The sequence below is a fragment of the Quercus suber genome, unplaced genomic scaffold (assembly GCF_002906115.3).
Source record: "Quercus suber isolate HL8 unplaced genomic scaffold, Cork oak 2.0 scaffold_627, whole genome shotgun sequence".
Taxonomy (NCBI): Eukaryota; Viridiplantae; Streptophyta; class Magnoliopsida; order Fagales; family Fagaceae; genus Quercus; species Quercus suber.
The window spans coordinates 362,323-377,648 of record NW_027070069.1 but is presented as its reverse complement, the minus strand read 5'-3'; the positions used below and the strand labels follow the sequence as shown (position 1 = coordinate 377,648).

At 35.0% G+C, this 15,326-nt stretch overlaps 1 protein-coding gene across 1 annotated transcript in view; it reads left to right on the top strand.

The window, feature by feature from the left end:
• The first annotated feature begins 7,909 nt into the window (after positions 1-7,909).
• Positions 7,910-15,326, top strand: part of LOC111993101 (oxysterol-binding protein-related protein 4C) — a 45,000-nt gene continuing 37,583 nt past the window's right edge. Inside the window, 3 exon segments of the mRNA XM_065765428.1 lie at positions 7,910-7,982; positions 7,985-8,120; positions 8,122-8,148. Of these exon segments, the coding sequence (XP_065621500.1) occupies positions 7,910-7,982; positions 7,985-8,120; positions 8,122-8,148 (236 nt within the window).

Below are 15,326 nucleotides of genomic sequence, written 5' to 3'. Positions count from 1 at the left end.
TTGTGGAGTTCCAGGTGCAGTCAATTGGGATACAATCCCATTCTTAGTTAAGTAATCCTTAAAATCCCCAAGAAGGTATTCGCCACCACGATCAGATCGAATGGCCTTTATGCGTTTACCTAATTGATTCTCAACTTCAGCCCTAAACTCTTTGAACTTTTCAAAGGTTTCAGACTTCCGTTTCATTAGGTACACATAACCATATCTTGAGTAATCATCAGTGAAAGTAATGAAATACTCATAGCCACCTCTTGCTTGGATTGACATAGGACCACAAACATCAGAATGCACTAGCTCTAGCAAATCTTGGGCTCTTCTACCTTTTGCATTAAAAGGTCGTTTGGTCATTTTACCTTCCAAACAAGATTCACAAACAGGAAATTCATCAAAGTCCATGGGCTCTAAGAGTCCATCTTTGATCAGTCTTTGAATCCTATTTGAATTAATATGACCTAAACGCAAGTGCCAAAGATATGCATCACTAGTAGAAGGAAATTTTCTCTTTAATGATTTTACATGAGAGTCATTATCTAATTCAGAATTATATAATTCATGCTTATCAGGAGTTAAAATATAAAGACCATCCACAATATTGCCAGAACAGATAAACACTTTATCCTTCTTTATTACAACATTGTCTTTCAGGATAACACAATATCCATTTTTACCTAAGTAAGTAGCTGAAATTAAATTCCTACGAACATTAGGTACATACAAACAGTCTTCTAATATTAGAACTCTAGATTCAAAACATAAATTACAAACACCAACAGCTACAACTGGAATTTTGCTCCCATCAGCCAAAGTAAGAAACAACTCCCCTTCTTTAAGCTTTCTGGTCTCCTGGAACCCCTGCAAGGAATTGCAGATATGATTAGTACAACCTGAATCCACACACCAGGAATCCGTGGGATTCTGTACCAAACATATTTCAAGAAGGAATGTATTAATCATACCTTTGTTCTTGGCAGCCTTAAATATTGGACAATTTCTCTTCCAATGTCCTTTCTCACCACAATGGAAACACTTTCCTTTGATCTTCTTTCCTTTATCAGCAACCCCTAAGGCAATTTGTTTACCCTCTTGCTTGGTGAAGTCCTTCTTCTTCTTCTTCTTACCCTTGCCTTTCGACTTAGGTTGAGAAGTAGAAGCTTCACCAACATTGGCTTCAACATGGGAAGTACCAAGAATGCCTTCTGCCGCTACCAATTCATTCATTAATTCAGACAAGGTATAAATCTTTTTGTTCATATTATAGTTAAGTTTGAATTCCTTGAATGATTCTGGTAGCGACTGGAGTATCATATCCACTTGGGATTCTCCATCAATATCGGCACCTAAAACTTCCAATGTATTCAGATTAGAGATCATTGTAAGACAATGCTCCCTCACTGAAGTACCTTCAGCCATTTTGGTATTATAAATTTGCCTCATGGTCTCTTGCCTTGCAGAACGGCCTTGCTCACCAAACATCTCCTTCAGACTTAGCATGATGTCTGAAGCTAGTTCTACATCCTGCATTTGATGCTGTAGAACATTTGAGATAGATGCTAGGATGTAGCACTTGGCCATCTCATTAGATTTCTGCCAACGATCATATCGTTGTTTTTCCTCAGAAGGAGCATCTAATGAAGGAAAGCTAGGACATGGTTTAGTAAGAACATACTTATGCTCTTCAGCAGTAAGAACAATGTCCAAATTTCTTTTCCAGTCAACATAGTTGGATCCAGTCAGTTTGTTTTGATTAAGAATAGTTACAAGTGGGCTAAATGATGCCATGTTCTAAATCTGAAAACAATAAACATGAATATAATCAATAAATTGGACATTATCTATTTAGCATATAAACATATAGTATGGAACCTTAATAAAACCATAATATAATATATGCAACAACAACCCAATCTCATATTCAATATCCCTCAGCATAGAGTGAATATAAAATACTATGATTGATTGAGAACTATTCTCATCATTAGTGCTATCATGATAACTCTTATCAAACACTAATAATATGCCGTTATACATTTGGCCTCTAAATAATTATAGTAAGAACTCAGCATAGAGGATACTATAATATTTAGTCTAGTGTATACCATTGTCTAGAATCATGTGTAGCCACATTTCATCCCCTTAACAGGCTTATTTTGTAGTACCATGATACAAAACACCCTCCGCATGGAATGCAAAGCTCGAGGCTAAGACAAGGTGTTTGATCAAACCACTATAAACCAAGAAATTCAATCTTGTAGGACCATGAAATAAATACTCTCCGCATGGAATGCTAAGCTCAAGGCAAAGACAAAGTATTTATTCCATACTACTATGAACCGACAATGGAGGCCGTGAGACCCAACCCTTGTATCTCTCTCCCACTAGATGTTTTAAAAGAAAGGTTTTTAGTTTTAAAACATGCATAATTTAATTACACATTGTCTTGCCCCTTTTACATGAGAAAACACTTAGAAAAAATTCTAATTTTCTTTCTTTCGATCGATCGAAAGTGCCCCTCGATCGATCGAAAAAAATTAAGAAATTCGAACTTGATCATCTGACTCTTTCGATTGATACTCGATTGCCTCTCGATCGATCGAAAAATAAATTCGATCGATCGACTAACAATCGAAAATCAATCGTTCTAAAAAGTCTGATCACTGTCTCATTCGATCAATCGAAAGTGATTTTCGATCGATCGAAAATCGCGAAACTCAAATTTCCAGAAATTTTCTAAGGCAGTTTTCTTCATGTTTTCATGAACAAACAACTTTCAAACGAACATGATGGACAGAGAATGATGTCAAAACTGAAATTCATTGATGCTAAAGTCTTAAAGATCAATTTAACATACTTAAATTCAAATTTAAACAACATCATAACATCAATTTCAGTTTTCATCAAATCATAGTTTCAATAACATGCAGAAAATTAAGAAACATAATCTTCTAACAATATGAAACTATCATCTCTAATTCTAAAACTCACAAAACATGTTAAACAATACGAAATTGAAGACCGCTCTGATACCATTTGATGGAAATAAAGATGAGTGCAGCGGAAAATAAGTTTTAAACGGATCTACTTCATTCGATATTGATAACACGTACTAAGTAAATTTCAGAATTTGAAAACAAGAGATCGTACCTTGAAGCGGTGAATTTCAAAACAAAGATTGAAGCACTTGGGACTACTTTTAATCTTCACTCCAATTCCACTAACGCCCAAGATGTGTGGTCTCTCAATTGGTAACAAAGGGATGACTTGTGAGTGACAAAAACTCACATGCACACCATTTTCATGATGTTTTTCTCACCCATATATTTCTGTACGTTTTTCCCTTTGTATCTAACCAATTTATCTAATTGGGCCGGCCTTTTGGGCCTTACCAATTGGGCTTAAGTGTGTGGCTTGGAGTGGGACCAAAAGTGACCAATAAGACACTAGCTCCAATGGGCCTTGGGCTTTTCTGTCAACTCTTGACAAGTCCAAAGTTACCATTAACTATATTTAATACCACTATATAAATATAGTTGCACTCTAGGTCTTATCTATAAATTATATCCCAAGACTTTATTATACATGCAACCCCTTCATAAAATATTCGTAGTAATACAAAGTCATTAATGTAGACTGCCACTTTGTAAATTACTACATCTTAATCCTTGAGTACCCGGTTTAATCCTTTAATGTTATTCATTATATATTTATGAAATCCAATTCCATAAATATATACTTTAGTCTTACTAAAGTGGTTAGGCCTAACTCTCTGAATAACAAACTCATTAAACTTATCTCAAGGGAATACTTTATATCTCCGTCAAGAGACTATGAATTCCATCTTGAGAATATATGTTCCATCAACACTAAATGTGGCTACCCAATATACTGAGGTTTTGACCATTACTTTAGATCTCACTCCTGATATATCAAAGCAACCTACACCTTATGATCATGTCCATTATTCTCTAAGGATTAAGAGTTCATGCAAATGTAAGTCGTGAGATTTATTATTCATTTAACAGTCTTTAGGAGAATAATAAATCTCACAGCGGTCCAGTTCAATATGTCTTAACTCTTAAAACATATTAACACATCAACCAGAAGTCACCACTTCTATGATCAAGACAAATCATCATGATTGATATGTTATAGTCTTCGCAGATGAAATGCCTAATTTCATCACCGACTACGAACTATAATTCTGAGTTTACAAAGAACTTGTGATTTATATCTTCTGTGACTCTTCACATAAATCACATATTATGCATCTCATGGACTATGTGATAATGTCCGAATATTCATGTTACCATTATTTCAGATAATAATAAAACAAATTTATTAAACATAATATTAAGTCATACAAAATGTCAAACTTAATATCATACATAGCATCATACAATATGATTTAAGGGCACTAATCCTAACACCTGTATCATGCATTGATAATAATTTAGAAACTTGAAACATTTGTATAGATTACAAAAGTTATGAAGCTAGCACCACTACCAATCTGCGTAAATCCTAGCAACAAATCAGCTAAAAGCTTAAGGCATGAGTTTGTTTGGAAAAGTTCATGCAGGACTAATATACTACACTAGCTTTATAGATTATTCCCATAGATCTTTGTGAGAGAGGCATCCTTGAACACACGGATGCAGATTTTTTTTTCTTTGTAATCTCACAGTTTCTCTCTCTGCCTTTTACGTAGGAAGCCCTAACTTACTTTTCAGCTTTACACGTTAAAACACTATTATTATTTTCGCACGCGTTCTAATAAGTATTATTGTTTACTTAAAAAAAAAAATGCTTTACACATTAAATCTATTTCCTACCTTGGTTGGAAATTAAAACCTACTAAAACTTATCTCTTTAGCACTTAAGAAACCTATAAAACTTAAATAAGCTTTCAAGACTTTAATTCCCACTTAAACTCACATTAAGGTTGTTTAGATAGGTTAGGACTCTAAAAAATTCCAATAACACTTAAACTCCTAATCCAAATAGGTTTATATCTCTTATCCTTTTCCTTAATTGATAAGGAGACTATAAGTAAAAAAAAAAAAAAAAAAAAAGAATAATCCACAAAAATAAGTAAATAACCATTCATGTAACCCCTCTTCTTTTTTGTGTGTGTGTGTGTGTGTGTGTAGAATATTATAATATAAAATAATATCACTTCTAAAATATATTAAATAATTCATCAACTCCATTCTAGAAACAATTAAATTAAATTGAAGTGAGACGGGTGTTACAATTGGTTTTCTACTTTCTTTCTCAGCAACCAAATAGGGCAACCGTGAAAACTAAAAGTAAAAACCCATTTCAAGTTTTTGTTTAAAAAAAAAAAAAATCAATTTTACTTTCTGTTAGCGACGCCGTTTTAAGTTTCATCATAAATTAAAAACCCTATAAAGCTTTTTTCCAGTTGTTATTACATATGTTATTCTGTTTGGTTGTTGAGAAAAAGTAGGAGAAGTGTAGAATTTTACATTTTCAGTCATTTTTCTTTTTATTGTTTTTTTCTTAAATAGTTAATTTTCATGTGTTTAATCTTTGTTTGGTTGTTGAGAAAAGTTAGGAAACAAAGGAAATTGTATGATTGTAGATTTTGAGTGCTTTTTGTTTTTCTTTTCAATCACATGAAATTAACAATTTGTATGTGCAATTAATGGTGTGGAACAATGTATATAGAGCAAATATTAATTATTATTTTTGTATTATTGTTAATGTAATAGTTTCCTGTTGATTTAATGAAGGATTCGAAGGTAACACTTTTTCATTCTAAAAACTATTTTCCGTGAATATATATTGCTTTTTTCTATTTTAGTTATTTTATTTAAAAAAAAAAAAATCAACAGTCTTCTAATATGTCATTATGCCTTTCCTTCTTTATCTTTTCTTCATCATTCCTAAAAGTTTACATATTACATTTGCTTTTCTTTGCTGCAAAGAGGGAACCTACAGCAAATTAGGTTTGCTTTTATTTTTATGAGTTGCCCTTCAGTATTTGTTTTCATGTATTTGGTTTATATTTGCTTTCCTTACTTTGTTATCATTATTCTTTCAATATCATTATCTTATCTTTTCTTATATTTTTTAATATTTTTATTTTATTTGGTCGGTTTGATGAGTGTTTAATATTTTTTCTAATTGTTTCACTTTGGTGCAAATTATTTTTCGAAGAGTGGGAATAACATATTTTTGTCTTTTTTTTTTTTTTTAGTGGTTATCAAGTTTGACTAATTATTTTACAGTCTTTAAATGTGTTCTAAGTGGTGCTCTCTCTTCCTCCTATTCTTTTTCTTCTTGATGTCTGTTGTTTTTCTTATATTTAAACCTTACTATTTTTTTTTTTTGTCTTTTTTTTAAGGGTGACATAATTTTTTTTGTAAAATTGCATAATAGGCACATTTGATGAAGGGTCAACGAAGTGGTAGTCAATCTACTAGTGGTTGTTAAAGACCATTTTTTGTACATACCCTACCTATATATGCCTATATTTATCAATTTTTGTAACACTAAGATTTTCAATTATTTGAAACTGTTACAATTTAGCTTTATTTTTCTAAATCTCATCTCTTTCATATGAAATTTAATATTGTCTTTCGTTGTGCCTTTCACTGCAATTTTTTTTTAGGAGAAAATACTTTTTTTTTAATTAAAGGATTAATTAATGATTAATAGTAGATGCTAACAATGTGGTTTCCATCATCCATGAGAAAAAAACTAGCCTCTGAGCATGCGCTTACGCACGTGCTCAAAGGCTCTTCTATTTTTTTTTTTTTGAAAAAGTTAATAATTTGTATTTATTAAAATTTGGGATTATTACATTTTTCAATCACAAAAATACCTAGGAGTGTGATGAGTGTTATGCGTTGAGAAAAGTTAATAATTTTAATATTTGGTACAAATGCATAACACTTATCACACCCCTAGTATTTTTGTGATTAAAAATGTAATAATCTCAAATTATAATAGATGCAAATTATTAACTTTTTCTCAAAAAAATAAAAGAACCTTTGAGGCAGCAGTTTCGTCTTCTTGCTTTGAAGGCAGGACGAGAACTTCATTACTACCTTTTCTTAATAGATAGAGGTTTGTGGACCCTTTATCTCAACAACGCCCAGTGCAGGGAACTGATCTATTAAACCTAGCTCATGAGAAAGAAGAACCAGGGGAATCTCTCCACCTAGGAAATGCAGCATGAAGCACGGGCGAGCAGCCTACCTGCAGGAACTAAGAGGCGATTAAGGGAAATCTCCAATCCCTTTGACTCAGAATGAAGGGAAAAACTGATCATGGATAAGAAGCAAAGACAAGCTTGCTCAACCAATTCTTTCTCTTTTTCCGAGGAAGCATGGTCAAGGTCAAGTGCCAAAGACTTTGACTTACTTTCAGGATGGAATTAAAGAAAGAAGATGAGCGTTAGCCAATGGCTTTACCAGCGGGTGCTCCTAGTCCAACTGGTATTTTTCTTATGACTTCGACTGTGGGTTTACCTGAGATTAGACCGATTCTCCTCCTGTTGCTCAACCAGCTCGGTCTGACCTGACTTTGACTGCTTCCTGATCACTGGTCAATGAAAACCCCAGATCCTTAGCCCTATCCTTTGCTGGCTGGTTTTTCCACAGGGACTACTCCTTGCTCTTTTCTTTATTGTTGGATGGGGAAGAATAAGGTTAGACTATCTATGGGCAGCGAAACCTACGATTGAAGGTCTTTAAGTTTTGAAGCATACAAGATGAAAAGAGAGTCGTTTGGTAATCTTAAAAAATCTTAAGTTTTGAAGCATACGTGAGTGCATGCTTTGAGACTAGTACTCTAATTGCTTAAACTCTTACTCGGTTTTAGTCTATAATTTTTTTTTTCGAAAAATCAATCTAGGTACTTCTGTGGAAGCTGAGGCGCATCAATGCATGGAGAAACTTATGTAATGAACTCTACAAAGCTCTTTATCAGAATTCTTCCTGTTCCTGCATTTGATTGGTTGGCAATGTCAGAATCCAATGTCAAGAAAGTGGCCTTGAAGCTGAATTACGTTACAGAAACAACGCTTTTCTAGGGTGTAGGGGGAATCAACGGTCTATTAAAGGGAAGGTTTTTGAGTCGTCTTCAATGAAGACTCTATGAGATTGATGGTCAATGGGATAGGTACATACATTTTAGTATCTTTCCAAAAGATCTCTCTCTCTCTCTCTCTCTCTCTTTCTTTTAATTTTTTTTTTAATTTTTAAATTTTATTTGTTCACATTGTCATAAACAAATTAGTTGCTGTTAGCAACCTTATTATGGAATGCTTTTCTCTTCTCTAATATTTTTTGGTTGGATATGAAAGATCTTTGTCAACTTGATTTGCAGGTTCACAGTTACTCTGTCTTTGATGGGAAAGTTATTCATATTTATTTCTACTTTAATATTCATCAACAAATTTCTTATAGAATTAATATGATTTCTCTTCTAATGTCAACAAGCTGCTTTTGATTGCACGGGGCCTAGTCTTTGATATCATTGTATATGTTTGATATTTTAACAGCACCTATGTTACTTAATAATAAAACATTACTTGTCTAATTTCCTAATGCAGAACTGTGAGGATGAAGGACATTATTACTGGAAAATTTACAGTGATATACAATGCGAAAGAAGTCATTACAGGGCTGAGAGCTCCTATTGTCAAGGATCCTATGGTAATTCACCTGTAATCTTCACCTATATCTCTTTCCCCTTGCTTCTTAATTTTGTTTTTAAGTTCTTGTTTCACAGTAAGAGTAGAGTTTCTGTTTTACAATAGGAAATATGGCCAAGTGAATTAGCTCGTGTGGAGTGAAGTGAGCCGAGGCATCATGAGCAAAAACTAGGAGAAAGCAAAAGAAGCAAAGAAAGCTGTTAAGGAAAAACAGAGGGAGCTGTTGAGAGAGACAGCCAAGTGGGGAATTTTGAGTTCCTAATCACTTTACTGTTTCTCATACCAATTCAAAAGTGGGTCCCGCCAGCACCCATATTTTTGCCTCTTTGATTGTATAGATCATAGTAAATCAGTTTCCTGCAAACTATTCTAGGGATTATGAATTTGTCAAATTTGTTTGTAGCTGGACCAGCCCAACTGTAAACAACTGTCACCTATGTTTATATGTTTAGATTAGAAGTTCCTACTTATTAGGGGGTACATAAATCCACCAGATACTATTGCTGCGTGTTGAAATTCCTGAGAAAGCATTTTACTTTCCTTTGTTGATTTTCCTTGCCATCACTGTGAAGTGTGACTACACAGATCTTCTTCTTAAGCTTTGATCAATTTAGTTGAAGTGCGGCTAATGAATTCTTTGCAGTTATCAGAATCAGGCCTGTTGTAATTGAAATACATTAACTCACTCATTCAAATATATATATATATATGAGGAATGATACGTCTACAACATTTTTATAACAAATCCTAAGTGGCAGGTTGTTACTGGTTATTATTGTTGGGGCAAAAAAGTAATCTTAGTGTTAGTTTCAAATTTGAACCAATAACAACTAATCACGTGTGATTTGTTGTAAAAATATTGTAGACGTAGCATCTATATATATATATATATATATGTATCAGCCATTTCTATCTTTAGAAAACTATGACCTACTTTATACAACAAGCCACACCGTAAATACTGATATTGAAATAATCACTGATTTAGCAACGAACCCAAATCTAATTTTAGCCTGGGTTTGGACAAACATCCATATAGCTGCAATTGCAATACAATCAGACCTTTGCTAACGTTATAAAACATTTAAAGACAACCCAGGTGAGAGATCCATTAGAAGAAAGATATCTCCCCCAAGTAATGTTATTCCTGTTTCTCTTCTGTGAATAACTTTAAGTCGGTGAAAATCTCGTATGCTTAAAGAATGTCAAATATGATCTAAGCACTCAAAAATATGAAATTGAAGATTTCCCAAAAATATTCCATTACATGGGAATAGAATAGAGCACAACCTACCTCGAATGCTAGCTATTTCATTTCTTATCGAGCTAAATGACATACATACTAACACAATATGATGTTCTTAGTGATTCTATTCTTTTAATCTTAATATTTTTGTTTTTTGTACAAGAGCACAACCTACGTCAAATTCAAGCTATTTCACTGTCTCAGAATGCATTTCTTGCAAATCTGATTCGCTTCTACGATTGAATGACCTCTCTCTAATGGTGTCCAAAATAGGCCTCCACGATCGCGCTCTAGCAGACCTTGGTGCACCATATGCTACCACAGGCTTTTCTGTCTCCATAAACCGGTTAGGACTTGTAGCTGGGTTTGAACCATGTTGTTGGCTCCACAAAGGACTAGTTTTTGCTACTGTGGTTAGCTTCCTCACTATAGAGGCCAAGTCCATAGGAGAAACATCAGCTTGTAATGTTGAGAATGGTAGCAAGAAATAGATTTTGCCTAGTTCAAGTTGAGTATCAGGCTTTAGTGGTTTGGAGCCATTGGATAGAAGCTGAGCTGGGGTGCAGACAAAGTGCTTTGGGGACTTGGCTGTGACTTCATTAACAGAAACAGGATGTTCAAAGTCCTCCACATAACCATTAAAGTGAACAACTCTTATGCTCTTGAATGGTTGTGAAGATCTGCAAGAAAAACAAGCACCCATCTTTCTATATTAGCTAGATATGCAAAGTAGGACAGGTATATCTAACTATCTATGCAGGAATATAGAATTGGATATCAGTATTGGCTTATATATAAGAAACACAATGACTGTCTATTCTTTTCTTTGATTTACAAACTTGTCTTGTTGACTGTTGCTGGCAACTACTTTAGATTTTACAGAAAAATCCTTGGGGCCATGGTCCATGGAAATTATGAGTCCAACTTTGTAGTGACAACTATTACAGCCAGGTGGCTCGGGTCAACAAGAAAGCAATGATTTTGTAGAGTTTCATTTTTTTTTTCTTTCTTAATTTTTGACCAAAGTATTAGAATATCAAGCCGTGTGAAAAGAGTTCAGGTCCCACCCCCCCCGCGGGGGGGAATTTCGCAATCAAACCGTATGGAATGGGTCGTCACTCGTCACTTCATCAGTCCCTTTCACAATGAAATTTCAGACATAATTTTTGGTCCAAGGTTATTGTTAGGATAGCAAAGCCATCTAACAATAAGCCTACCGATACAAACACAACCTTTTTTTTACAATTGTTAACCTAATTTATTGTGATTGCTGAATTAGTATTTATACACCTATATAGTTGCTAATTAGCCTCCACGCAATAAGGTATAGAAAGTTTACTCGAAACTTCACACTTACACACCCCCCCTCCACCCCCACAAAAGAAAAAAAAAAATGTTACTTCATTAAATTTAAAAAAAAAAAAAAAATTTGACTAGTATTTCAATAATTTGTTGTTGTTACCTTTATAAGTGAACTGACTTGGGTTTGGGTTTGAACCAGTCAATTAATAAATCTATATACACTTTTCTGTTTCAAGATTCAATGACCTAGCATTTGGTTTTGAAAACATAAATTTCTTTGTGAATAATGATGTCCTTTTGAAAATGTCGTGAGCGTGGGGCTTGGAACATATAGCGGGTTGCATCTAATTTACGTATAAAGTGAATATAATGACAAAAGCTTGACCCGGAAGACTTTTGGTGCTTTGAAAGAACAACATCCAAAGATGTGCTTTCACCTGTTGTATGACGTGCATTATGTGATGTTCCAAACTCCTACTTTGATTTCTTTGTCTAACTTATATTTTTGCTCCAAATATTCGATGTCACATTGATATGAATCACCATTTTTACTAACAAGAATCACTGGCTTAGAGTTTTTAGTTGACCTGTCAAATCAAAATTGGAACTTCTACTTCACCTTTACCCTAAAAACGTGTTGACTAGTCCAACTTGAATTATCTGATATTAAGCTCTCCCTCTCTCTCTCTCATTGGTGTATCAGCGTGCACGGTCATAATAATAATGAACCAGAATATGGACTTGCTTAGTTTCGGATTTTTTGTAAGGGATCTTAGCTACTCCTTAAGGGTAATACATTAAGTTTCTCAATTAAATAAATTCATACATATAAGTGCATTGGTTGAAATCATAGTGTCAAATTGTTAAACTATGAACAAATTAAATGTCTTGTAAGTATTTTTCCGTAAGTGTTTGAAATCCAGCATACATGCTCAAGATTTTTTAAGAAAAACTACAAATTTAGTTTTCGGGTTACATCCTCCATTGATACATAGTCGATAGAACAAGTATCCCAATTCATGCCACAAAGTCAATAGATCAAAAATCTTGTTGACAGAAAGATCTAGCCCATTCAACCAATCAAGCTTCTAGGGTTTCATGCCTCCAAAGTTAAGCTATAAAAGAAAACCTAGGCACCGAAGACTACCTAGCCCATGAGCGAACCTCCATTGTTATGTTCCATAGCCTAAGTCTATCTAGGAGTCCCCTAATGGGCCTATCCTAAGCATGCAACATAAGATTAAAGAATCACACTAACACAAACCCTAGCCATCACATTCATCAATCAGATACATGCGTGCCATCACATACGTTATATTCATATATTCATCATGCACAACGTCAATCATCACGCATCATACGTCATACTCAACATCACGTTGATCATATTTGTAAGGTTGAATTTATTCAACCATGTGTTGGCTTTATTTTGTGCCAAATTTGCTTGTAATTTAGCAATTAGATACCCTGTATTTAGGTGGGAATTGTGTAAGGGTTGTGTGTGAGAGAGTGTAAAGAATTCAAGTGTGTGTACAATCAAGAGCATTCTCGTGACTGGAACTCACGAGTGACTTGAGATTGATGACTCGCCAAATTGCCACACATGCGAAGTATGCAGGAAGTTGAAGGGTCATGACAGCTGGAGCATTACAGGACAAAAAAGACAGTCTAGCCAGTCAATTATATCGCGACTAAAACTCGCAACTTGTCCTAGTCACGAGTGAGTTGCCAAAACCCTTTGTTTTGCAGAAAAATGACTTTTCACATTCTTCACATACCTTACTATAAATACCATTATACCCATGAAATGTAGAGAGCTTCTAGAGGGAATTTTGAGAGATAAACCATAGAGAAAAACAAAATTGACTCATCCACAATTTTAGACATTTGATTCTCTAAATTCCTCTATTCTCACCCTTTCCATTGTTATACCCTTGAGATGAGACTTAGCCAAATCTTGACTTCACCATACCCATATCAGTGAGAAGGTTATTTGGTGCTTGGGAAGTAGTTTAAAGAGGACCAATTCATTTGGTTGATGCAATGGGCTTATTGTGGGATCTGAAAAGTTAAAGAAGACACGGTTAGGCTTAACCTTGTTGGAGCAAGATGTTTGGAGGGTTTAGGTGCATCGGGTGAATTAGGCTTGGAGGGTCTATTGCTATTCATGTATCCCAATTGATTTTCTAGTGGATCATTTTACCGCTTGGAGGGTGGCGGAGAGGTTTTTTGCCAACTTCTTTGGTTTCCTCTTCGATAACACGTGCCGGTATTACCTTTGTATTTGCATCTCTCTAACCCTTACACTTGCCTTTTAATTGATACTATAGATGTGATTAATTATAGTTTAGAGTATATTGTTAATTTGGGTATAGCTTGTACTTATCATTCCGTAAATATATTGTTTGGGTATAAGCTTGTGTTGGTTATATTGAAATTGGGGTCTAAACATTCACTAGTGTTTTACACACCAAGTGAACTTTCAATTGATATCAAAGCGGGTACGCTTTGTTGGATTTGTACATCCTAAGTGTGATCCTTGACCTTACGATGGATAGGTCTCAATCCCTAAATGCACCTCCCTTCTTTGATGGGAGCAATTACACCTTTTCGAAAGTGCATATGTGCATTCTTATGCTCTATTGATGAGAGCATATGGGATGCGGTTGAGAATGTTTGGACTAGGTCAGAGGTTGCCAAATCTACATGGGATAAGGTAGCCATTGCAGCAGCCAATGCTAATAGTAAAGCTTTGAATGCTATATTTTGTGGTGTCTCACCCGATGAATTTCACAAGATTTCACATGTGACAATCGCCAAGGAGGCACGGGAAATTTTGGAGACCACATACGAAGGCACCAAGAAGGTGAAAGACACCAAGCTACAAATGCTCACCACTCGTTTCGAAGAATTAAAGATGAGTAAAGATGAATCATTTGACTCCTTCTATGGGAAGTTGAATGAAGTGGTGATTGGAAAATTCAACTTGGAGGAAAAGACAAAGGACTCCAAGATTGTTAGGAAGATCCTATGATCATTGCTGGAGAGCTTCCGTGCCAAGGTCACTGCCATCGAAGAGAGCGAAGACCTTGATGAGATAAAGATTCAAGAACTCATCGGTTCTCTTCAAACTTATGAGCTATCTCTACCATCACAAAGGAAGAGCAAATCTCTTGCTCTTAAGACAATCAATGAGAGAGTTGAAGCTCAAGACTCCTCGAATCAGGATGAGGTTGAAAGGAGGTGGCGTACCTTGCAAAGAACTTTCACAAGTTCTTAAAATTTAAAAAGGATGGGAAGTCTTTTGAGAAGGGGAAGTTCTCAAATTTCAAGAAGGACAAGAAAGATTTCAAGAAGAAAGATTCCAAAGATTCTTCTCCATCTTAAGCAATCACGTGCTATAAGTGCAAAGGGCATGGCCATGTGAAGAAAGAATGCCCCACTTATTTAAAGGCAAAGGGTAAAGTCTTTGCTACTACCCTTAGTGACTCAGACAGCTCCAATTCAGATTCGGAAGAAAGTTGTGATGGAGAAGGAAACTACTCCACCTTAATGACCGTCGCACCTGAATGTTCAAATAGCGTGTAAAACACTATGAACGTTTAGACCCAAAATTATAAATTACCAATTTAAGTTTATTATCAAACAATAAATGTGCGGAACATGAACATAAGCCCTCCAAGCTTCTTGCTCCAACGAGGTTACGCTAAACCTTTGTCTTTTCTAGCTTACCGGATTTCGCTATAGCCCGTAGCATCAACCAATAACCATTTTCCCCTTCCTAACTGCTTCCTAAAGCACCAAAAAACCTTCTCACAGATCTGGGTATGGTGGGAAAAGGATTTGGCCAAAAACCTCTCAAGAATGTAACAATGGAGAGGGTGAGTGTAGAGGAATTTAAAGAGTCTCTATGCAAAGATTGTGGATGAGTCAATCTTATTTTTCTCAAGGGTTTCTCTCTCAAAATTCTCTCTGGAAGCTCTCTACATTTTGTGAGTATAAGGGTATTTATACTAAGGTGAGAAAGGAATGCGAAGAGTCAGTTTTTCGAAAACAGAGTTGGCTGGCGGCTTAGCCTTGCAACTTGACTGAGTT